This window comes from Ranitomeya variabilis, chromosome 5, assembly GCF_051348905.1.
Source record: "Ranitomeya variabilis isolate aRanVar5 chromosome 5, aRanVar5.hap1, whole genome shotgun sequence".
Classification (NCBI taxonomy): domain Eukaryota; kingdom Metazoa; phylum Chordata; class Amphibia; order Anura; family Dendrobatidae; genus Ranitomeya; species Ranitomeya variabilis.
In genome coordinates this window covers 81,962,098-81,988,004 of record NC_135236.1, presented here as the reverse complement: position 1 = coordinate 81,988,004, position 25,907 = coordinate 81,962,098, and the positions used below count along the sequence as shown (strand labels likewise).

General features: G+C 44.6%; 1 protein-coding gene and 1 long non-coding RNA gene across 2 annotated transcripts in view; one reads left to right on the top strand and one right to left on the bottom strand.

The window, feature by feature from the left end:
- Positions 1–1,915: 1,915 nt before the first annotated feature.
- Positions 1,916–6,210, bottom strand: LOC143774897 (interleukin-1 beta-like). Its single transcript, XM_077262680.1, has 7 exons — positions 6,124–6,210; positions 5,967–6,015; positions 5,308–5,356; positions 4,790–5,009; positions 3,919–4,098; positions 3,674–3,810; positions 1,916–2,640 (listed from the first exon to the last, which is right to left on the bottom strand). The coding sequence occupies exons 2-7, from the start codon at positions 6,008–6,010 to the stop codon at positions 2,428–2,430; spliced, it is 843 nt and encodes a 280-aa protein (XP_077118795.1). The 5' UTR covers positions 6,011–6,015; positions 6,124–6,210; the 3' UTR covers positions 1,916–2,427.
- Positions 6,211–7,533: 1,323 nt separating this feature from the next.
- The window catches only part of LOC143773345 (uncharacterized), a 92,892-nt gene continuing 74,518 nt past the window's right edge, over positions 7,534–25,907 (top strand). Inside the window, exon 1 of the long non-coding RNA XR_013215152.1 lies at positions 7,534–7,770. This is a non-coding gene — a long non-coding RNA (uncharacterized LOC143773345). The remainder of the gene's footprint in view (positions 7,771–25,907) is intronic.

Here is a 25,907-nt window from a genome sequence, read left to right as displayed (position 1 = left end):
GGTGGTGGGGGAGGCAATGATGATGATGGTGAAGGAGGCAATGATGGTGGTGGAAGAGGCAATGATGATGGTGGTGGGGGAGGCAATGATTATGATGGTGGTGAGGGAGGCAATGATGGTGGTGATAGGGGAGGCGATGATGATGATGGTGGTGGGGGAGGCGATGATGGTGGTGGGGGGGAAGAAAGCAATGATGGTTGTGGTGTAAAAGACAGAGATGGTAATGGTGGTGGGGAGGAGGCAATGATGGAGGTGGTGGGTGAGAAGGCAATGATGGAGGTGGTAATGAGTACAATGGTGGAGGGGGAGAATAATGATGGTGGAGGGGGGCTGCATTATACCCTTTCAAGGGGCTGCATTATGCCCTATGAGGGGGCTACAGTATCTTCTATGGGGGGCTGCCTTATGAGGGGTACATTATACTGTGAGGGGGCTACATTATATTCTGTGGAGGGGCTGCATTATATTATGTGTGGAGGGCTGCATTATTCTCTCAGGGCTACATCACACTATATGAGAGGAGCTGCATTATGCCCTATGAGGGGGCTGCAGTATATTTTATGGGGGGGCTGCCTTATGAGGGGGTTGCAATATACTGTGAGGGGGCTACATTATATTCTGTGGAGGGGCTGCATTATTATCTCAGGTGGCTACATCATACTATATGAGGGGAGCTGCATTATGCCCTATGAGGGGGCTACACTATATTCTATGGGGGGCTGCGTTTTGAGGGGGTTGCATTATACTCTGAGGGGCTGCATAATATTCTATTGGGGGCTGCATTATACCTTATGAGTGGGTTGCATTATATTTTGTGGGCTGCTGTATTATACCCTATGAGGGGGGGCCACATTATATTCCATGAGGGAGGCTACATTATATTATATGAGGGGGCTACCCCAACCCCTGCTACATAATTAAGACGTGTACTACCTCATATTACCGTATAACCCGATATTAGCGTGTTTTACTACACAATTGGTGGTCTTGAATTTATTTCTATGTAGCTACATAGTGGGCCCCAAGAATGATTTTCTCTGGTGGGCCCAAGGCGCTCCAGTCCGGCGCTGTCCCTGATTCTATGCACTGCTGAGCTCCTGGGCAAAAGCACACTACTGCTCGTTATATGAAAACCGAACAGTCTTTCAGTTTAGCATGGACCCTGGAAGTGACTGTTTTTTTTCTTTTAGGGACTGATACCCTGCCTTGTGCAGCTTGTCCCGGCAGGGAGAGCACGTTCCTCTGCTCTGCCTGCAGACCTCCATCATGCTACCTCTTCCTATATCTTCACTGCTCAGCACATTGCAACCTCTCAGAAGCACCTCCTCCCCCTTGAGGGATCCTGCACACTTCCTGGTTCAGGCAAAAGTGCACAATCTTCCAGTAAGGGATCTGGTAAAATGTGCGGATGCATTTTTTCCCAGCAGAGAAACCAGCCCTCAACATTTGGCAATACATATATAAGTAGATCTCACAATCAGGCATTTTGTGGTGCTACAGACGCGGGCGCCACACATATAGCTAGGTATTTAGTCTAAATTTTGGACTTATTTGTTGCCAATGTTTTTCCATATCTAGTTTATTTCTATGTTTCTTATATGATTAATATTTATTTGATTATTACAAAGGGGGTTGGGGGTTTCTTGTTTTGCCTTTTACATCAGTAACTTTGGGTCCAATTATAGATCATAATTACCGTACTATCTATATTTTATGATATTTATCTTTTAGTCTGACCCTAATACTGTGCATTTATCTTTTGCATATATTAATAAATTAGCTTTAGTTATTTATATGTTTTATACTTGTTTGCCCCTATGTTTTCTTTTTTTCTATTAAGTACATCACTTATATTGTTGTCATTGTCCCAATTGCAAAATGCATTTATACTCTTACTCATTGTTTTGTTTTTTTTCAAGTGTTTTCTTTAATATAACAATTCCATATATTAACATTGCAAAGTTATCATACTACACAGTACATTTTAATTAATGTTGTTTTTATTCACGCATCCTGAAATAGAATAAAAACAGCATTTTTTTCATAAAAATGAATTACAAATTATAGACAAAATACAAAACGGTAAAAAAAATTATAAACTGTTACGTAATATAATAATAATATTAAATATAGCTTTACACAACATATGAACTCTTCTGGGAGTTACTGATCTCTTCTCTGACTGAGAAATTAAACTTTATGAAAGTGTTTATTAATACAACAGATTCTGTTATTTCTAAGAAAGCTTTCTATGGTTTTTCTCTATGAGCGAGAAACTAAGGTGTCAGTCGTTCATTATTTTCAGGACGATGTTGGGTGAAATTTACAAATGTCTCAGAATTGTGGCCAGAAGTGTTGGTATATACAGATCGAAAGAATTAGTGACAATATGTACACGGTACATATACACAATGGTGGGATCGCAAACTATAAATTTGGATTCATTATGAAATCTCGCAGGAAGGTTTGATTGTTCTCTGGCATTAATTGCACTGGCTGCCGCTCTTGCTGAGATGTGCTGATATAGTAGCCCGGGAAGGCGGCGGATTCAAAGGAGTTGTAGCTAGTGCTGCTCGCTTTCTTGTAGAAGATGAAGGGTAACAAGTCATCGTTCTGTTTTTGTTTAATGTCAGCCACTTCCTAAAGGAAAGACACAAAAGAGAAATTTAGGAAATTCCAGGAATAAAGACATTCACCAAATATATAAAAAATGAAATTGAAGTGATCCATAATCCATATAACCATGCGGCAAGTGTAAAGCCCGCCATACACATCAGTTGGTTCGGCCGATCATCCGTCCAAACACGGGAGCTCTTATTCGGTTAAGAGCTCCTGTGTTCTCTAAGAGAGTTTCACCACTAGACATGACTGGTGGAGACTTATCTCCAGGAGAAATGGAGGATTGGCAGTTCAGATTCTGACAAGCTGGATCCGCAGCTTCCCCGGCAATCAGTTGTCTAAAACTACCATATATATTGGACTGTTGACCAAACCCATTGCTATCGACAGAATAAGCTAATGTGTATGGGGAGGCTCAACACCTTCGGCTTTTTTTCTCACCAATCGTAGACCAAAGCAGATATAACCAAACACCCAACCCAAGAGATCAAACCTCCAATCTAAATGAAGTTGAAATTTTATGGGTTTATATTTTGCATGCCAGTCTTGAACTTAAAGCCTGTCGGAGTAAGATGTGCCAAATTTATTAAGAAGTACATTTTTTGGGCTGCCCATGTGCCATAAAATAAAACTTTGACAATCCCAATCTGGCATTGATTTCAGTTACAATGTGTGTTAACTTATGGCATCCATTATAGTAAAGTTGTTGTGCGGCGATAGGTCATGATGCCTTTTTGAACAAGTTTCAGGGCTGGAGCAAAAGAGAAAAAGCCACCAGAGATCAAGTGTGACAAATTTTGCATTTTGGACATCATTTTTGCTCCCTAAGTGTCCAGTTTGTAACTCCAGAATATTTGTTACAATATTTACTAAAGTATATTTCCCAACAGTGAATGTTATCATCTATCTACAGATAAAGTAATAATCTGCTGATCATTCTGGATTTGATCACTGGGACCTCCACTGGTCCCAAGAACAGGGCTCTGAAATGCTCCATTATAATGGAGCCATGACTGGATTTTCCCATAGACAATGAATAGAGGGATGTACTGACCTTTAGGCTTAGGACTGGATCTGTTGTCCCCTCTTCAGGAGTGCAACACAAGTAAAGTTGGCGTCCCACAATACCCAACGTGACTGGACGCTTCTCTAGATCTCTTGCTGAAAAGTAGGTGCCCACATTTATTTTTGCTGCAAGAGAAGCCAAAGTGTTAACATCACGTAATATTTTAGACGTAAATGTCTTGTGAAATACATTTTTTTAGAATATAGAATTATTATCTGTACGTAAGGCCTTACCTCCTTGCTTAATGTTCTCTCCTTGTAAAAACAAGGCCAAAAGACGGGCATTGCCTTGGAATTCTTGGAGAGTTAAGCATTTCTGTCTTTGGTCACGAATAACGTGCACTGTCGTCTTATTGTACATAAACTGAGTGCTGACTGCATTTTGTGTTTCAACTGAATTGCAAGTGATGTCTTCTGTTATAAAAAAAAAATGAGACAAAGAAGTTTTTAATTTTATCAGTAATGGACGCATGAATATATCGACGACATCTCTCTCTGATAAGTGTTACAACTTGGTAGTGGAGAAAATGCAACATATCAAAATGATGGTGAACTAAATACATAGCAATTGTTAATATCATAAATATGTATTTATCTTATTATATGTTAATATACAAGAATTTCAAAAATTAATACTTTTACATAGGGTGCAATGAAATCAAATTGGAATATGTCATTTTAAAAGGAATAAGATCATTATTGTTCTACCCTTATTTATTAAAAGGGACTTGTCATTTGCCATAAATATGTAATTTTTTTAAAACTGGAATAAATCGTGCCGTTCTCCTGAGTCTGTCTATGTTTCTCTCTTGTTTCTGTGCCTCTCCATTCTTGAGATATGGCCCTCTCTTCCCTGTAGGTAAATTTAGCCTTGTTCGCTAACTGGGCGTGGTCTCCCACAGAGAAGAGTTCCTGACCACACCCACTTTGATAACAAGGCTTGATTTACATACAAGGAAGAAGGGGCTGTATCTCAGGAATGGAGCAGCACAGGAACAAAAGGAAAACGACGCCGGATTCAGGGGAAAAGTGATATTTACAACAAGCCAAGGAAAATGGCATATTATCAGTAAGGTCATTTTTGATTAATTGTGAATGATCTTACCATGTACAAGGATGTGATTCAACAGGTCGTCATCATTGAAAAAGCTCAACTTATCAATTCCTTTTATTCCTTTCAGCTTTTCCACAACTACCACGAGCATTACGACTTTCTTGAAACAGCTCATTGGTTTTTCGGGCTTTCTTATCTCAGGCTTTATTTGAGGAAGGTAAGTTGACCAACATTCCTCATGGTGTTTCCATTGTAGATGCTTCTTATTGGTCTGTAGAGCAAAAATTACAGGTTTGTTATTGGATTTTCCTTAAAGATCTGCTGTCCGCATAGAAGCTCTTTCAGCTTTTGAACATTCGACACCGGCAAAATGAAAAATTTATGATGATTTAAGGATGGTCTATCAATAAAAAAATGTAGTGGCCAAACCCTTAAATCACCTAAAGCCTTAAAAAATTGTTGCAAAAAATACAAAAATCCTTCTTTTAGCATCAACTTTTCATTTTGAGCACTTTTTACTAAATAAAAAATAATCATTTGACTAAAATATAAAATCAAATGTCATTTACCTTCATTTTGATGGACACTTCATCAGTGTAAAAGTCTTCCACATGCTCACTACAAGGAAAAGAAAAGGCATTCAGGAGATAAGGAAATAAAACACTGCGTCATAAGAGCTAATTATTCTGTAGCCTCAAGCCTCTCAAATTCTTTAGTACTCAGCTAATATTTCTCTATGTAACATGTAGGTTGGGTCTAAGATCTTTTACATCATTTCATCCTGTACAAATGACCGACCTTCTATTATATATATATATATATATATATATATATATATATATATATATATATATATATATAATGTAACATGTAGGTTAGATATAAGATCTTTTACATCTTTTCATCTTATATAGATGATGGACTTTCTATTTTTTTTTATATATATATTTTTAAGATATATATATATGCCTTTGTAACATGTAGGTTAGATATAAGATCTTTTACATCTTTTCATCTTATATAAATGATGGACTTTCTTTTTTTTTTGTATCATTTTTTATGTTTTTTTTTGTTTTTTTTTATTATGTAAAGAATTTGTGTTATGTTACATCATGGTGATATTCTCCCCTATAGTTATTACGGCAGCACACTGAGCGCTGTGCATAGCCCCGCGGATATTCTAGTACAAGCCCCGACCTTCTTTATAGAGATGAATGTAAATTATTACCTGTACTCCATTGAAATGTCATTATATTCTGGAACTTCTGCCATTATGTCTGTAGAGAGAAAATATACAACATAAATATACAGGGAATAAATCCAGACCTACACAAATATGTCTCGATAACACACAAAACACGCATTAACAGAAAATCATAAAATACCTTAAATAAAAAGCTGTAGAAAATAAGAAGTCCTGGAGACGTCCTGACCCCGGCGGTGGAGGTGCTACCTGTGTGCTCGCAGCTACTGATCTGTCTGCAGATGGGCGGCTGCTTTTATAGACAGGCGACTGCTCAGGATCTTACGCAATACCGGGGTTTTTCCCGGCTTCCTCTTTTTTTTTTTTGTCATTGTGCTGTTCATTCTTCTGCCTTGTATTAGAAAACTGGATTTTCAAGATTTCACTTGTACATGTAGATTTCACCAGTGGGGTTTCCTTAGTTTCAGGATAATGCCCTTCCCAATAAAGCAGGCACTGATACCCTTCACAATAAACCCTCACCCTCCCTGACCTCCAGCAACTCCTAACCTGAGGCTTCCCAGATCTCTGCTGGTATTTACTTCCTAGCATCATCTCAAAACACTATGAGCTTCTTCACACAGATTTTTTGCAACGTTTTTTTCATGTGTGTTTTTTTTCAGTAGTTTTTTGTTCAGTGTTCTCTTTTTTTAGTGTGTTTTTTCAGTGTGTTTTTTTCGGTGTTTTTTTAGTGTTTTTTTGTTCAGTGTTTTCTTTTTTCAGTTTGTTTTTTTAGTGTGTTTTTTTTTCAGTGTCTTTTTGTGCTTAAAAAACAAAACAGTGTTTTACAGTACCAGGAAAAATGACTGAGATTTTCTGAAACATCATGCACATTGTGCTTTTTTCTTTCTACCTTGCGTATTTTCACCATGCGTTTTTTTCAAATCTGCAGCGTGTCGATTCTTTCAGCGTTTTTTAACCCATTCAAATGAATTGATAAAAAAATGCGTAATAAAAATGCAACTAAAAACAGATCAAAAATGGGATTAAAAAACGTGCACATTATACTCTGCGTTTTCTCTGCCAAGAGACGTGTTTTTTGAATGCAGAAATATCCAATGCAAAGACTCAACGTCTGCACATACCCTCTTAGTGGCCAGGAATTTATTTAAAGCCTTTTTTTGCTTTCAGAAAATCCCTGTCTCTCGTCTGCAGTTTAAAAAAAGAATAAAAAAAAACTTTACTCACCCTTCCCTGGTCCAGTGACTAGTTTTCGCTGCTGCTCCTAATATTGTTATTGTCTGCAGTGTTCACATCACGTCGACGGCGCTGCAGCCAATCACTGAGCTCAGCAGCTCTAAAGGCTCGCGCCTGTAAGCAGAGCTCAGTTATTGTCTGCAGAGCTATTGACGTGATATTATTGCGTAATCTAAATTACGGAGGAATAATAGGAATAAGGCCTCATTCAGACTTTCCATGAATATGTACTATCAGTGTTTTTTTTTCTTTTTCTCTTTTTTTCCTTTTTTTGCCTGCTTACTGTAGTTTTTGGGTGCATTGAGATAGGACCAAAAAGCAGAATGGTGGGAATCAGGTATGCATTCGACTGGGGATCAGTGACTATTGCTTCTTTTAGTTTTTTCACACCAGTTTGGTCCTTTAAAAAGAATAAAAATAAATAAAAAATAGTAAAAAATCTAAAGTAAAATTTTATAAATCTTCCATTCATTATTCCAGAATTCTACTTTGACCAGAAGTGTCAAGAATAATCCAATAAAGGCTCAATCTGCGAATTGCCTGTTAATCTGACAGCAGATTCTGAGTGACCCAGGACGACACCATAGTACAGGTTTATACGTAGTATTGGTATACAGTATATGTAAATTCCAAATTGTTTTTGTAGCCTCAAAAAACTTTCACTGGAACTTCACAGAAACTTTCCCGCAATGTATGAAATAACTCTTGTAGTCGTTGTGTCATTTGAACGCCTGAAGAAAGAAAGGAAGAGGAAGAGCAGTGAGTGAGTAACCAGATTATACTGCACAGCAGGACGGTATTTTACCCCAGGCAATGAGATGTAATCCGTAGTGGAGCACTTCAGCGAGGAGTCGGACACCACTTTATATTGGGCACTAAATATGGAGCGCTATATTATACTACTATTTATGGCACCGCTTTATATGGAGCACTATATTATACTACTATTTATGGCACCGCTTTATATGGAGCACTATATTATGCTACTATTTATGGCACCGCTTTATATGGAGCACTATATTATACTACTATTTATGGCATTGCTTTATAAGGAGCACTATATTATGCTACTATTTATGGCACCGCTTTATATGGAGCACTATAATACTACTATTTATGGCACCCCTTTATATGGAGCACTATATTATGCTACTATTTATGGCACCGCTTTATATGGAGCACTATATTATGCTACTATTTATGGCACCGCTTTATATGGAGCACTATAGTATACTACTATTTATGGCACCGCTTTATATGGAGCACTATATTATACTACTATTTATGGAACCGCTTTATATGGAGCACTATAGTATACTACTATTTATGGCACCGCTTTATATTGAGCACTATACTATGCTACTATTTATGGCACCACTTTATATGGAGCACTATATTATACTACTATTTATGGCACCACTTTATATGGAGCACTATATTATATACTATTTATGGCACCGCTTTATATGGAGCACTATATAATACTACTATTTATGGCACCACTTTATATAGAGCACTATATTATACTACTATTTAGTGCACCACTTTATATGGAGCACTATATTATATACTATTTATGGCACTGCTTTATATGGAGCACTATATAATACTACTATTTATGGCACCACTTTATATGGAGCACTATTTTATACTACTATTTATAGCACCGCTTTGTATGGAGCACTATAGTATACTACTATTTATGGCACCAATTTATATGGAGCACTATAGTATACTACTATTTATGGCACCGCTTTATATGGAGAACTATATTATAGTACTATTTGTGGCACCACTTTATATGGAGCACTGTATTATACTACTATTTATGGCACCACTTTATATGGAGCACTATAGTATACTACTATTTATGGCACCGCTTTATATGGAGCATTATATAATACTACTATTTATGGCACCACTCTATATGGAGCACTATATTATACTACTATTTATGGCACCGCTTTATATAGAGCACTATATAATACTACTATTTATGGCACTGCTTTATATGGAGCACTATATAATACTACTATTTATGGCACCACTTTATATGGCGCACTATATTATACTGCTATTTATGGCACTGCTTTATATGGAGCACAATATAATACTCCTATTTATGACACCGCTTTTTATGGAACACTATGTTATACTACTGTTTATGGCACCACATTATATGGAGCCCTATATTATACTATTATTTATGGCACCCCTTTATATGGAGCACTATATTATACTACTATTTATGGCAGCCTTTTGTAAAGAGCACTATATTGTGCTACTATTTATGACACCACTTTATTTGGATCACTATATTATGCTACTATTTATGGCACCACTTTATAAGGAGCACTATATTAAACTACTATTTATGGCACTGCTTTATTAGGAGAACTATATTATACTGCTAATTATGGCACCACTTTATATGGAACACTATATTATACTACTATTTATGGCTTATCGTTGCTGACTAGTGTGAGTAGCGAATGGTGCCGTTTTTTGTTTTTGTTTGCAAGTAGTAATATTTAATAACCGCATGATGGTGAGGGAACACTTAGCTAATGTAAATGATTTTAAATCTTCTGGTCAAGATGAATTACATCCTAGAGTACTAAAAGAGAGAGCAGAGCAAATTGCAGAACCACTTGCCAGAATCTTTGAAAAATCCTAGAGAACAGGAGAAGTGACAGAGAATTGGAGAAGGGCAAATGTTGTCCCTATCTTCAAAAAAGGAAAGACGATGGAGCCAGGAAATTACAGGTCAGTGAGTCTTACTTCTATACTAGGAAAGATCTTTGAACAAATTATTAAACAGCATGTATGTAAGTACTTGGATAAGAATACAGTAATTAAGCAGAGCCAGCATGGGTTTGTAGCAAACAAGTCATGCCAGAAAAATCAAATTTCCTTCCATGATGGAATCACTGACTGGGTGGATCAGGGAAATGCGGTAGATATAGTATATCTCAACTTCAGCAAAGCATTTGATAAAGTATCTCATACTATCCTTATTGAAAAAATGACCAAGTATTGGATTGACAAGGCTATGGTTAGGTGGATGGATAAGAATACAGTAATTAACCAGAGCCAGCATGGGTTTGTAGCAAACAAGTCATGCCAGAAAAATCTAATTTCCTTCTATGATGGAATCACTGACTGGGTGGATCAGGGAAATGTGGTAGATGTAGTATATCTCAACTTCAGCAAAGCATTTGATAAAGTATCTCATACTATCCTTATTGAAATTTGACCAAGTATTGGATTGACAAGGCTAGGTGGATTCATAACTGGCTCAGTGATCATACACAAAGAGTGTTAATAAATGGTTGCACATCCAATTGGAAGGGTGTTTTAAGTGGGTTACCACAAGGCTCTGTCCTGGCCCCAGTGTTGTTCAACATTTTTATAAATTATCTAGATAAGGGAACTGAAGGTAAGGTAATTGTCACGATTCATTTTTGGATTTGTGGCAGCTCTGGTTCCACTATAATTTAAATGTAGCTTTTTTCCTTTCAGGCCAGCAAGAGTTTATGTGAGTTTTCCTTGCTGGCAGCTGCGGTGTTGCTGATCTGCTGATGTGGGTGGTGACCACTCCCTCCATAATTTAAATAGTCACCTATTGGGGGGGTTACAGTTTAACTTTAGTGCCGGTGTTTATTCTGACTATTTGGTTAAATAGTCACCTGTCGCATCAACTTACTGTTGGTGATAGAGTTTCTCTGGAGATCAGCCGATGAGTATAAATCTCTCTGGTGTCGGCATTTATCAGTTGTTTTAGGTCCTGGTTCCGTATTCTCTGCTGAGTGGAGTTTGCAGCAGCAGTTTGGAAGTTAAGTTTCCTTATTCCCTGTCTTTGCCTGTCTCGTGCTTGTCACTACCCCGTGTATGCACCATCTGCCGGCCAGTGCACTAGCCAAGGTATAGTGAGGTGACAGCTAGAGACAAGGTTTGTGAAGGCGACAGGGGGAAGAACCCACATAGGACGTTAGGGGAGCTTAGGAATAGGCTTAGGCTGAGCTAGGAGGTGCCCCATCCCTTGTTCCCTATTGTGAGAGCCTTTCTTCCACTTTTTCCATCCCCGCTGTTGGTGTTCGCTGTGTTGTCCATTGGACTTAACTGAGTCAGTTTGTGACAATAATCAAATTTGCAGACTATGGAAAAGAGAAGAACGACCAGAATGTTGAATGCACTGCAAAGTGTGTCCTACGAGGAACGGTTAAAGGATCTGGGAATGTTTAGCTTGCAAAAAAGAATTCTAAGAGGAGACTTATAGCTGCCTACAAATATCTGATGGGATGTCACAGTGTAGAGGGATCATCCTTATTATCATTTGCACAAGGAAACACGAGAAGCAATAGAATAAAACTGAAAGGGAGAAGATACAGATTAGGTATTAGGAAAAAACTTTTTGACAGTGAGGGTGATCAATGAGTGGAACAGGCTGCCACAAGAGGTGGTGAGTTCTCCTTCAATGGAAGTCTTCAAACAGAGGCTGGACAGACGACATCTGTCTGAGATGGGTTAGTGAATCCTGCATTGAGCAGGGAGTTGGACACAATGACCCTGGAGGTCCCTTCCAACTCTAACATTCTAGGATTCTATAATAATACTATTTGGCTACTGAACAGTGGTGTTATTTATTAACAGTATACTATTAAGTTATAGTATGTAGTAACCGTATGGTAGTATTATTTAGCTTACATGCAATATGGTTGTAGAAGCAGTATGGTATTATTCAGTTACAGTTTGGTGGTATTATTTAGTAACAGTATGATAGTATTACTCAGTTGTAGTATGGTGATATTATTTAGTAACCAAATGATAATATTATTATACACTACTAGATGGCAGCCCGATTCTAAAGAATCGGGAGTCTAGAATCCATATATACTTTATTTATTCAAATGTAAGAATAATTTGGTGGGCGGGGACCCTCGGCCTCCGATTTGGTTGGCGGGGCCCCACGGCCTCCGATTTGGTGGGCGGGGTCCCTCTGCCTCCGCTTTGGTGGGCGGGGCCGCTCGGCCTTCGATTTGGTGGGCGGGGCTCCTCGGCCTCCGATTTGGTTGGTGGGGCCCCTCGGCCTCCGATTTGGTAGGCGGGGCCCCTTATCCTCCGATTTGGTGGGTGGGGCCCCTCGGCCTCCGATTTGGTGGGCGGGGCCCCTCGGCCTCCGATTTGGTTGGCGGGGCCCCTCGGCCTCCGATTTGGTGGGCAGGGACCCTCGGCCTCTGATTTGGTGGGCGGGGCCCCTCGGCCTCCGATTTGGTTGGTGGGGCCCCTCGGCCTCCGATTTGGTGGGCGGGGAACCTCGGCCTCCAATTTGGTGGGCGGGGACCCTCGGCCTCCGATTTGGTGGGCGGGGACCCTCGGCCTCCGATTTGGTGGGCAGGGCCCCTCGGCCTCCGATGTGGTGGGCGGGGCCCCTCGGCCTCCGCTTTGGTGGGCGGGGCCGGGCCCCTCGGCCTCCGCTTTGGTGGGCGGGGCCACTCGGCCTTCGATTTGGTGGGTGGGGCTCCTCGGCCTCCGATTTGGTTGGTGGGGCCCCTCGGCCTCCGATTTGGTTGGCGGGGACCCTCGGCCTCCGATTTGGTGGGCGGGGACCCTCGGCCTCCGATTTGGTGGGCGGGGACCCTCGGCCTCCGATTTGGTGGGCGGGGACCCTCGGCCTCCGATTTGGTGGGCGGGGCCCCTCGGCCTCCAATGTGGTGGGTGGGGCCCCTCGGCCTCCGATTTGGTGGGCGGGGACCCCCGGCCTCCGATTTGGTGGGCGGGGCCCCTCGGCCTCCGATTTGGTGGGCGGGGACACTCGGCCTCTGATTTGGTGGGCGGGGTCCCTCTGCCTCCGATTTGGTGTGCGGGGCCCCTCGGCCTCTGATTTGGTGGGCGGGGACCCTCGGCCTCCAATTTGGTGGGCGGGGACCCTCGGCCTCCAATTTGGTGGGCGAGGACCCTCGGCCTCCGATTTGGTGGGCGGGGCCCCTCGGCCTCCGATTTGGTGGGCGGGGCCCCTCGGCCTCCGATTTGGTGGGCGGGGCCGGGCCCCTCGGCCTCCGCTTTGGTGGGCGGGGCCGCGCCCCTCGGCCTCCACTTTGGTGGGCGGGGCCGCTCGGCCTTCGATTTGTTGGGCGGGGCTCCTCGGCCTCCGATTTGGTTGGCGGGGCCCCTCGGCCTCCGATTTGGTTGGCGGGGCCCCTTATCCTCCGATTTGGTGGGCGGGGACTCTCGGCCTCCGATTTGGTGGGCGGGGCCCCTCGGCCTCCGATTTGGTTGGCGGGGCCCCTCGGCCTCCGATTTGGTGGGCAGGGACCCTCGGCCTCCAATTTGGTGGGCGGGGCCCCTCGGCCTCCGATTTGGTTGGTGGGGCCCCTCGGACTCCGATTTGGTGGGCGGGGACCCTCGGCCTCTGATTTAGTGGGCGGGGACCCTCGGCCTCCGATTTGGTGGGCGGAGACCCTCGGCCTCCGATTTGGTGGGCGGGGACCCTCGGCCTTCGATTTGGTGGGCGGGGCCCCTCGGCCTCCGATGTGGTGGGCGGGGCCCCACGGCCTCCGATTTGGAGGATGGGGACCCCCGGCCTCCGATTTGGTAGGCGGGGCCCCTCGGCCTCCGATTTGGTGGGCGGGGACCCTCGGCCTCCAATTTGGTGGGCGGGGACCCTCGGCCTCCGATTTGGTTGGCGGGGCCCCTCGGCCTCCGATTTGGTGGGCAGGGACCCTCGGCCTCCGATTTGGTGGGCGGGGCCCCTCGGCCTCCGATTTGGTGGGCGGGGCCCCTCGGCCTCCGATTTGGTGGGCGGGGCCCCTCGGCCTCCGATTTGGTGGGCGGGGCCCCTCGGCCTCCGATTTGGTGGGCGGGGCCCCTCGGCCTCCGATTTGGTGGGCGGGGACCCTCGGCCTCCGATTTGGTGGGCGGGGACCCTCGGCCTCCGATTTGGTGGGCGGGGACCCTCGGCCTCCGATTTGGTGGGCGGGGACCCTCGGCCTCCGATTTGGTGGGCGGGGACCCTCGGCCTCCGATTTGGTGGGCGGGGACCCTCGGCCTCCGATTTGGTGGGCGGGGACCCTCGGCCTCCGATTTGGTGGGCGGGGACCCTCGGCCTCCGATTTGGTGGGCGGGGACCCTCGGCCTCCGATTTGGTGGGCGGGGACCCTCGGCCTCCGATGTGGTGGTCGGGGCCCCTCGGCCTCCGCTTTGGTGGGCGGGGCCGGGCCCCTCGGCCTCCTCTTTGGTGGGCGGGGCCGCTCGGCCTTCGATTTGGTGGGCGGGGCTCCTCGGCCTCCGATTTGGTTGGCGGGGCCCCTCGGCCTCCGATTTGGTTGGCGGAGCCCCTCGGCCTCCGATTTGGTGTGTGCTCTGCCTGGGGCCACTGTGCTCTGCCTGGGGCCCCATATGCTGCCTGGGGCCCCTGTGCTCTGCCTGGGGCCCCATATGCTGCCTGGGGCCCCTGTGCTCTGCCTGGGGCCCCATATGCTGCCTGGGGCCCCTGTGCTCTGCCTGGGGCCACTGTGCTCTGCCTGGGGCCCCATGTTCTGCCTGGGGCCACTGTGCTCTGCCTGGGGCCCCATAAGCTGCCTGGGGCCCCTGTGCTCTGCCTGGGACCACTGTGTTCTGCCTGGGGCCACTGTGCTCTGCCTGGGGCCACTGTGCTCTGCCTGGGGCCCCATATGCTGCCTGGGGCCACTGTGCTCTGCCTGGGGCCCCATATGCTGCCTGGGGCCCCTGTGCTCTGCCTGGGGCCCCATATGCTGCCTGGGGCCCCTGTGCTCTGCCTGGGGCCCCTGTGCTCTGCCTGGGGCCACTGTGCTCTGCCTGGGGCCCCATATGCTGCCTGGGGCCCCTGTGCTCTGCCTGGGGCCCCATATGCTGCCTGGGGCCCCTGTGCTCTGCCTGGGGCCCCTGTGCTCTGCCTGGGGCCCCATATGCTGTCTGGGGCCCCTGTGCTCTGCCTGGGGCCCCTGTGCTCTGCCTGGGGCCCCATGTTCTGCCTGGGGCCCCTGTGCTCTGCCTGGGGCCACTGTGCTCTGCCTGGGGCCCCATATGCTGCCTGGGGCCCCTGTGCTCTGCCTGGGGCCCCATATGCTGCCTGGGGCCCCTGTGCTCTGCCTGGGGCCCCATATGCTGCCTGGGGCCCCTGTGCTCTGCCTGGGGCCACTGTGCTCTGCCTGGGGCCCCATAGGCTGCCTGGGGCCCCTGTGCTCTGCCTGGGACCACTGTGCTCTGCCTGGGGCCCCATATGCTGCCTGGGGCCCCTGTGCTCTGCCTGGGGCCACTGTGCTCTGCCTGGGGCCCCATAGGCTGCCTGGGGCCCCTGTGCTCTGCCTGGGACCACTGTGCTCTGCCTGGGGCCCCATATGCTGCCTGGGGCCCCTGTGCTCTGCCTGGGGCCACTGTGCTCTGCCTGGGGCCCCATATGCTGCCTGGGGCCCCTGTGCTCTGCCTGGGGCCCCATATGCTGCCTGGGGCCCCTGTGCTCTGCCTGGGGCCACTGTGCTCTGCCTGGGGCCCCATGTTCTGCCTGGGGCCACTGTGCTCTGCCTGGGGCCCCATAAGCTGCCTGGGGCCCCTGTGCTCTGCCTGGGACCGCTGTGTTCTGCCTGGGGCCACTGTGCTCTGCCTGGGGCCACTGTGCTCTGCCTGGGGCCCCATATGCTGCCTGGGGCCACTGTGCTCTGCCTGGGGCCCCATATGCTGCCTGGGGCCCCTGTGCTCTGCCTGGGGCCCCATATGCTGCCTGGGGCCCCTGTGCTCTGCCTGGGGCCCCTGTGCTCTGCCTGGGGCCACTGTGCTCTGCCTGGGGCCCCATATGCTGCCTGGGGCCCCTGTGCTCTGCCTGGGGCCCCATATGCTGCCTGGGGCCCCTGTGCTCTGCCTGGGGCCCCTGTGCTCTGCCTGGGGCCCCATATGCTGCCTGGGGCCCCTGTGCTCTGCCTGGGGCCCCTGTGCTCTGCCTGGGGCCCCATGTTCTGCCTGGGGCCCCTGTGCTCTGCCTGGGGCCACTGTGCTCTGCCTGGGGCCCCATATGCTGCCTGGGGCCCCTGTGCTCTGCCTGGGGCCCCATATGCTGCCTGGGGCCCCTGTGCTCTGCCTGGGGCCCCATATGCTGCCTGGGGCCCCTGTGCTCTGCCTGGGGCCACTGTGCTCTGCCTGGGGCCCCATAGGCTGCCTGGGGCCCCTGTGCTCTGCCTGGGACCACTGTGCTCTGCCTGGGGCCCCATATGCTGCCTGGGGCCCCTGTGCTCTGCCTGGGGCCACTGTGCTCTGCCTGGGGCCCCATAGGCTGCCTGGGGCCCCTGTGCTCTGCCTGGGACCACTGTGCTCTGCCTGGGGCCCCATATGCTGCCTGGGGCCCCTGTGCTCTGCCTGGGGCCACTGTGCTCTGCCTGGGGCCCCATATGCTGCCTGGGGCCCCTGTGCTCTGCCTGGGTGTAGGACACTGGTGACATCACTTATCTCCGGACATTAGCTCCGGACATTAGCTCCGGACATTAGCTCCGGACAAAGCCACGGAAGTTGGCACAAATTGCAGGAAGTAGTATTCTAGGCAATTATATATTAGATATTTGCTGTATGTATTAACAGTATGTTACTATTATTCGATTACAGTATTGTGGTATTATTTAGAAACAACATTCAAGATAAAGTATGGTGATAATATTTAGAAACTGTATGGTAGTATTATTTCATTACAGTATTGTGGTATTATATAGTAACATATTGGTGGTTGTTAAGTCCTTCTCAGTCCCTGGCTTACTGGAGGTAAGCTTCCAGGTAAATGACACGCAAACAAAGTATTGTGTGATCATATACAGGGGAAGCTCAGGAGCGCGTCTGACTCTCTGGGCTTTACCCCTCCTTTATAAAGAAAAAGAGTTATGCATTTGCAGACATGCGCACAAGCGCTCATTATTTCACATTCTCTTACAAAGCTTATCTATACTGTGAAATTTACAACCTCTAGTATGTAGGTAAAAGGCTATAATAACAGAAGGAATGCGTGCATAAAAAGGAAATGTCAACTTGCTCAAGTTTCTTGCTGATAAGCCAGACGTCTCAAGAGAAAGATACAATGGATTCTTTCAGTCTAATCTCTACAATTCCCCCCTTTGACATATTCCTTTTATTTATTACCATAGGGCTAAAGACAAAGCCTTTATTTTTGGTATTACACATACACACACTTATATTATTAATAAGAGAATCAAATCTAGTATTAATTCTTCTATCGCAAATTATTTTCTTCTTTAGCAGTATACTAAAATATAAAAACAAAAATTAGTACAGTAATATTAATTAGAATCACTAGAGGATAACATAAGAAGGAAGAAAAAAAAAAAAAACTTTATACTCTTGCATCTATTACACAAAGTTTATCTGTGCATACTGAGATACCCTTGAGCACAATCTGGAATAGTACGTATATGACTACAATAATCATAACTATATGTATTATGCTCTGCATGATCCCAGCAACCCACCCACCAATCCCTCTGAACCAGTTGGCTGGGTTGAGAAAAGAAAAGGTATCTGACCACCAGTTATCCTTATTCTGGTCATTATCTTTGTCATACTGATCTCTGAGTCGTTGTACGTCCTTTAATTTAAATGTCATACTCATAGTACTATTCGGGTCTATATAATGACAGCAGGTGGGTCCGATGATTTGACACATACCTCCTTGTGAGGCAGTTAGGTAATCCAATACCAGAGTATGTTGGTTGATGATTATTATAAGCTGATTCTGTACAGCTATACTAGTATTTAATATGTCCAATATATCCCAAATCTGATCATCTAGATAATCCGTGGCTCTAACTAATTTATCCCACATCTGTGTTAACATTATTAACATCAATATCATGAGTTTTGTACTGCTTTTTTGCAGTGGCTTGCATGTATCCATGATGCCTTTCCTTCTAGCTTGACTGATGTAGGTGTTGTCAACAGGACTTGGAAGGGTCCGTCAAATCTTGGTTCAAGAGCCTTTCTGGTGTGTCTTTTTACATAGACTTGATCACCTGGTTCCAACTTGTGACTTCCTTCAGTGTTGTCAGGATCTGGAAGAGAAGCAAAAACTTGTGCATGCACCTTAGTTAATTGTTTCTGGAGGTTTTGCACATAAGAAGTCAATGACTCAATATTTAACACAAGTTGTTGTGGAAAATAACATCCTAAATTGGCAGTCCTGCCAAACAAAATTTCATATGGAGACAGTTTAGTCTTACCCCTTGGGGTATTGCGTATTGAGTAAAGGGCCAGTGGAAGGCATTCTGTCCAAGGCTTTCCTGTTTCAGCCATGGCTTTCTGTATTTTTAATTTTAAAGTTCCATTCATGCGTTCCACCTTACCGGAACTTTGAGGATGGTATGGAGTGTGTAACTGACTTTCAACACCCAACATTTTCAGTACATTTTGAAATATTTCTCCAGTGAAATGAGTACCCCTATCTGACTCGATCACTTCAGGGAGACCGTAACGGGGTATCAGTTCGGCAACTAGCTTTACAGCAGTGTTTTTAGCTGAAGCCTTCCGAACTGGATAGGCCTCTGGCCACCCTGAGAACATGTCCACACACACCAACACATACTCATACCCATTACTTTTTGGCAGCTGGATAAAGTCTATTTGTAATCGCTGAAACGGATAGAGAGGTCGGACGTGGTGCTTCATAGGGGTCTTTGTTGTCTGTCCGGGATTATGTGTTAGGCATATAACGCATGCAGCACAATAGTCTCTTGCGTAGTTGCCAAAACCTGGAGCCAACCAGACTTGCTTTGCCAGTAGTGTCATTGCATTTGCAGACACATGAGTAGGGTGGTGCAGTCCACCAACTACAATCGGGTACCAGGCTCTAGGTAGACATATTAGTCCATCTTTCTTCCAAATTCCTGCTTGTTCTTCTGCCCCTTCCTTTTTCCACCTGTCCCTCTCCTCTTCTCCTGCATCTTCCTGTGCTTGTCTCAGTCTATCTTCAGTATTTTCTGTGGGGTTTACAGTATGAACCTGCTGTAAGGGTTTGACCGCTGCTGCCTTGGCTGCTTTATCAGCCCTATCATTTCCCCTAGATTCCCTAGTGTCGAGTCTCACATGTGCAGCTACCTTAATTACTGCTACTTCTTTTGTTTCTTGTGCAGCCTCTAAGATCTGTTTGATCAGAGAAGCATGTTTTACAGGTTGGCCTGACGCTGTCATGTAACCTCTAGCTCTCCAGATTACTCCAAAGTCAAACACAATACCATGTGCATACCTAGAATCAGTGTATATATTAGCTGTCTGATTCTCAGCTATTTTTAGCGCTTCAATCAATGCTGTTAGTTCTGCTTCTTGTGCAGACTGTTTCGGTGGAAGAGGTTCTGCTTTGAGAGTTTCAGATTCTGACACAACTGCATACCCTGTATGGAAGTTACCTGTGTCATCTGCAAACCTACTACCATCTATAAACAGCTCTAAATCTGGGTTTTGAAGTGGTGTTTTGGATACATTGGGTAAGCCTACCGTTTCTTGTAAAATGAGCTCTGTACAATCATGTGTATCTGTAGGGAAAAAATTTGCGTGTGGATCAGTGTCCTTATTCCCCCCTTCAGACTCGAGAGGTAGCAGTGTAGCTAAATTGAGAGTCTGAAGCCTTACAAATGTGATAGTAGAGGGAAGCAGCAAAGAACACTGTAGCCGCAAATGTCTGGCCATGGAAATGTGTTTTGGTTGGACTTGGTTTAATATCCCATAAACATCATGTGTAGTTTGAACTGTGAGTGGATGCTCTAGGACAATTTCTGATGCTTTGTCCAACAATAGTGAGACAGCAACAACCACACGTACACAGGTTGGCGCTGCCTTAGCCACTGGATCTAACCTTGCTGAAAGATATGCAATTGGTCTTTGTTTCCCTGCATGCTTCTGGGTAAGAACTCCTGTAGCATGAGAATCAACTTCTGCAGCCATAAGCTGAAATGGTTTGGTGTAGTCTGGTAGCCCTAACGCTGGAGCTGAAACAAGGGCATCTTTTAATTGTTGGAACGAAATCTGACCTTCTTTTGTCAACAAATAAGGTTCACTTTTTACACAGTCATACAGTGATTGCATTAGTTGACTGGCATGTATAATCCATTGTCTACAATGAGACACTATTCCTAAAAATGCTCGTAGCTGTTTATGATTTCTAGGCTCATTCATCTGTCTTATTGCTTCAGTTCTTTGAGGTGTAAGATGCTTTTTACCTTGAGAAATGCAATGACCTAGAAAGACCACTTTGATCTGACAAACTTGTAGCTTTTGTCTATTCACTTTACACCCTTCTTTTTCTAGAAAACATAGTAAACTCACAGTGGACCTTTCTGCAGTTTCTAGATCTGGGCAGCAAAGTAGTAGGTCATCCACATACTGCAAAATTACTACCTGTGGTTCGGGTTCAAACCTCTGAAGAACTGTTTGTAGGGCATTTGAATAAAGAGTAGGGGAGTGTATCATTCCCTGTGGAAGGCGTGTCCACGCCAACTGTTTGCCCTTAAATGTAAATGCAAACAAATGCCAACTATCTTGGTGTAAAGGAACCGAGAAAAATGCATTTGAAAGATCTATTACAGTAAACACTTGAGAACTGGCTGGTATCTGTGATAGTAACGTATGAGGATTGGGTACAACTGGGGTGATTGGATCTAGAACTTTGTTTATTTCTCTTAGATCATGTACCATACGATATTTGGGCATAGAACCCTTATCAAGAGTTCTCTTCTTGACTGGATACAGAGGAGTGTTAGCAGGTGACTGTATCTCTACCAAAACTCCTTTCTCTCTATATCCCTCTATCTGTTTTGTAATTGCTAATTCCTGCTGGGCACTCACAGGGTATTGTCTGAGCTGTGGGAGAACAGCTCCTGGTTGCACAGATAATTTTACAGGAGAAATATGCAATAATCCCACATCAGTGTCACCCTGTGCCCACAGTGTTTCTGGGACCGTTGAGAGGTCTAGATCTGTGTTGTACTCTTTTTCTTCAGTATAATCCTCAAAAGCCTGAATTCTGACATATTGTTCTAATGATTCTGCATCATCAGGGATAGTCAGCATAACTGTGCCATCGTCCCTAAATTTGATGTTAGCTTCTAATTTCTTTAGTACATCAGTTCCTAACAGACATGTTGGGGCACCTCTGGCATACAAAAATCTGGATGCAAAACATTTAGGTCCTAATGAGACCTCTATCATACAATGTATGATTTCTTCCCACCCATTGTCTTTGATAATTCCACCTCGTTCTTTACTCAGTCTTTCCCATTCTGTACTAAACATAAGTGCTTCTGAAATTCCCAATTTTTCTCTTACTCTTCTAATCTGTCTTCTGACTATCTTTCCACATCTTTCCTGTATGATATCTGCTGCTTCCACTTGTCCTAAGACGGTTTTGGTCTGTTTATTTCCCATTTTTCTTTTCAATATTAGCTATGACTACCCTAGGTGACGTTTGGACAATCACTTACTCTATGGTGATGTCTCGTTGCCTTCTCTCCTAGGGAGCTAAAATATTGAAGGGCTTGTCTGCTCCGTTTCTTCTAATATGCAGGACGTACTTAAGTGCTATTATGCACACAGACAGACCCAGCAACACCATACAGATCACAAAACTTTCTGTGTCAGTTAGCATACTTGTCCCAGGCTCATGAAAACCGCGTCCTGGGCTCATTCTATCAAACCTTATCCAGAAATGAAGGAGGTTAAGCACTTAATGAATAGTCAAGCATGGGCGGAGAAGAAGAACGCAACCACATGACCCAGTTAGGCTGACTTCCGTGTATAAGGCTTATACCCCAACTATTTCGGCTTATTTTTCTACGCACTTTTGCTCTTCTTTCACAACATACCACAACCTTCACACTGTTCACACACTGCCAGGGACAGGACTCATAAGTCTATACAATATGGTAACCCGAGTTTTATAGGTATCTACTCACTACTAGACTAACCCAGCGTGACACGGCTCATAGAGATCTTTCGGATAATACAGGGCAGATAAAAGAGAACTAATAATGTCTCTTACCTGGCCAGGTTTTTCAGTTCATTTGCCGTCCATTATCCCAGATCTCCGTTGTCCGTATCCGCAGGTAAATCTCGAGCAAATACTCTTATCTCAGGTCCCTGTTCAGGCGCCAAAGAAATGTTAAGTCCTTCTCAGTCCCTGGCTTACTGGAGGTAAGCTTCCAGGTAAATGACACGCAAACAAAGTATTGTGTGATCATATACAGGGGAAGCTCAGGAGCGCGTCTGACTCTCTGGGCTTTACCCCTCCTTTATAAAGAAAAAGAGTTATGCATTTGCAGACATGCGCACAAGCGCTCATTATTTCACATTCTCTTACAAAGCTTATCTATACTGTGAAATTTACAACCTCTAGTATGTAGGTAAAAGGCTATAATAACAGAAGGAATGCGTGCATAAAAAGGAAATGTCAACTTGCTCAAGTTTCTTGCTGATAAGCCAGACGTCTCAAGAGAAAGATACAATGGATTCTTTCAGTCTAATCTCTACAGTGGTATTCACTCACAGCATGGTGGTGGTATTTGAAATCGGTATTTTTATATTCAGTTACAGTATGGTGGTATTATGTAGTAAAAATATTGTGGAGTTATTAAATTACAGCATGATAATATTATTTTGTAACATTATGGTAGTATTATTCTGTTATAGTATTAGAGATGGACGGATTGATTCCCAGGACTCTGTTGCAGCATCCAGGTCAGAGGTATGTGATGGCTAGACTGGAGGCCCGTAAATCTCTTACCTTTCGGTGTCCCCGATTCTGCATTTGATTTGTCAGGGCTGGTGCTTCATCATCTGTGCTACACAAATCAATCCGCTCATCTCTACACAGTATATTGGTAGTATTTCACATGTACGGGGGTATTATTCGGTTAAACTATTGTGGTAGTATACAGTATTGTTGTGGTATTATTTAGTAACGTAAGGGTGGTAGTATGCTGAACAAAATCAAGGGAGTGGCCGTCAAAGGTGCCTTCAGGAAAAATAATTTACATCAAGAGCTAGATAAACCTGAGGCATACATATCCAGAAGATAAATTTTAATGACCAATCATACAGAACAAAAAACAGCGACGTTTCGGCCGTATGGCCTTTGTCAAGGTAATTATCTGTATATCGGGCAGACTAAATGTGCTGTCGGTGTATAGAATAGGGTGGTAGTATTTTGTAATTGTATGGTAGTATTATTAAGTTACAGAATGGTGGTATTATTTAGTAACAGTGTGGTAGTATTTCAACTATGCAGATCTGCAATCCCTATTTTATTGTACCACCAGTACATATATATACGTATATAAAGTACATTAGAATAAAATTGTGCTGCACTAGCATCCCCATAACATGTCCCCCTGCTAAGTCTCACAAGTGTTACATACCCCTGATGATGCTTTCAACACCTTTGACATACTGTACATATATTCTTATAACAAAATATCACAAAAGACGAGGAAGACGCTTTCTGAAAAACACTGCCGGCATTTTCCAGACAGGTGTTCTGTTTCAAAAATGATGCTGGTTTGCAGGTGTCTTTAGATGCCATGTGCACAGACCCTTACAGTTTCTCTATCTAAACAAGTTTTTGATGGTTTGAATCAGGCAATTAAATTGTATTGTACTGCCACTGCCATACAGTGCATTAAAACCGTATTGCGCTCATCTAGCATTCCCTTATAATTATTTTTATATAGTAGAAGCATTTGTGGAAAGCTGCAGGAATTGGCCACCAGACAGTATTTATTATGTACAGGCATAAATTGCCACTGGGAACAGATGATACAAGAGATCAAATGCGGAGGCATAATGTAGGAAGGGAGAAGTGAGAAAAGTTAGATTAGTGAGGTGATATGATAGGCCTGCCGAAAAATATATGTTATAGGGCATAGTTAAACCTGTTGTTTGGGAAAGCGCATTCCAGAGAACTGGTGCAGCACAAGAAAAGTCTTGGAGATGAGAGTGGGAGGTTTGGATTATTGAGGATCATTGGCAAAACAAGGAGCATGCACAGGGTTGTAAACTGAGATGAGGGAGGAGATTTAGGAGGGTGAAGCACTGTGGAGAGTTTTGTGACTGCGATAAGTTTATGTTGTGTTCTCTAGCGGATGGAGAACCAGTGCAATGACTGGCACAGAGTGGAGGCATTGGTGTAGCAGTTGGATAGAAATATAACTCTGGCTGCTGCATTTAGCATAGATTGTATAGGGGCAAGTTTATGAAGACCGGTAGTAGTGAGTTGCAATAATTAAGACAAGAATGAATCGAACTAGTTTTTACAGTTTAACGCCAGAATGAGTTATTAGAGTTTCAAAGGTAAGAAAAGGTCAGATTCTGGAGATGTTTTTGAGGTGCAGGTAATATCAGCGTGCAAGTGATTCGATATAGTGGGTGAAGTAAGTCCCTTTCACATGTTTTGCTGCAAAGTCTCACGAGTTACATACCCTTGATGACTCTTGTGTCAAACGTATTTGACTTGTATAATATACTCGTCTTTCTATGGGGCAAAAGGGCTGTTAATGACCAACCTATGGCTAGTTTAAAAGGTTATCTGTAACCTATCCTACATCCTTCAAAATAAACAACTTTTATTTAAAAGAGTTTTGTAAGAATAAGTTGTTAAACTTCTTTTGTAACCTGTAGCATTAAGGTGTAATGAGTGGTGACAAAATAAAGGAAATCAGTGGCCAGATATACTGTAGGAATAAAATTCTGGAGGGTATCACATCCTTAGTCATAGCATCTTTTTCTTTGTTTTTGGTCATTTAATTCTCCAGCAGTGCCAAAACAGGACATTAACTGTGCAATGTGCAGAAATAAAAGGTGCTTTAGTTATATATTATGAGAGAAGATGATCTGTTCACAAGTAGGTTGTTTGAAAATGAGTTTTATCAAAACGAGACAACCCTGTTAGGAGGAAGATAAGAGAAGGGTCTGGTGTTTTTATGGTCGCAAGACTTTGGAATGTTATGCTTCCTCTTTCCAAATCCAACTCAGTCTTCTCTTTTCTGTAGAAATGTTATAATATCAATTAATTGCATGCCCTTACTTCTGCTTTTTTTTTATATATACATTCTTGGAATAAAAATCCATTTAAAAAGGAATTGTAAAGAGTCCGTACATTTGGTCACCAGTAAAATAATTACCAAAAGATGCTGCAAAGCTTATTGATGTAACGGGCTGGGTGGTGGAACCACTGTGCCGCAGCCCAAGAAAGACCTGGAGGTGCGTGACTCGGAGCCTCATCCAATCTGAGCACGGATACACAGCAGCATATGATACCGAGATCCGTGGAGAGGCAAGGGAGGTGGTCCAGGTGCTTCTCCAGGACTGACCTTGGCTAGGTGGCAGCTGAACCCCTAGAAAGAGGTAGCTGAGGTGGCCCGATGGAATGTCCAACAAACACAGGCAGACGGGGTAAGATGACAGAAACCACAGACGACTGGAACGTCTGATGGAGAGATGGGCACTAGCTTGTTCAACTGGACCAGGTGATGTAGGGGTGAGAACTGGCAGGTGCAGCGGGACTAGCTGATGTTGAAATAAACACTGGTGGGTGCCACGGGACCGGCTGACATTGAGATGAACTCTAGCAGGTTCAGCTGGACTGGCTAACTTTGAGATGAGAACTGGCATGTGCCACAGGACTGGCTGACATTGAGATCAGGTCTGGTAGGTGCAGCGGGACCGGCTGAAGTG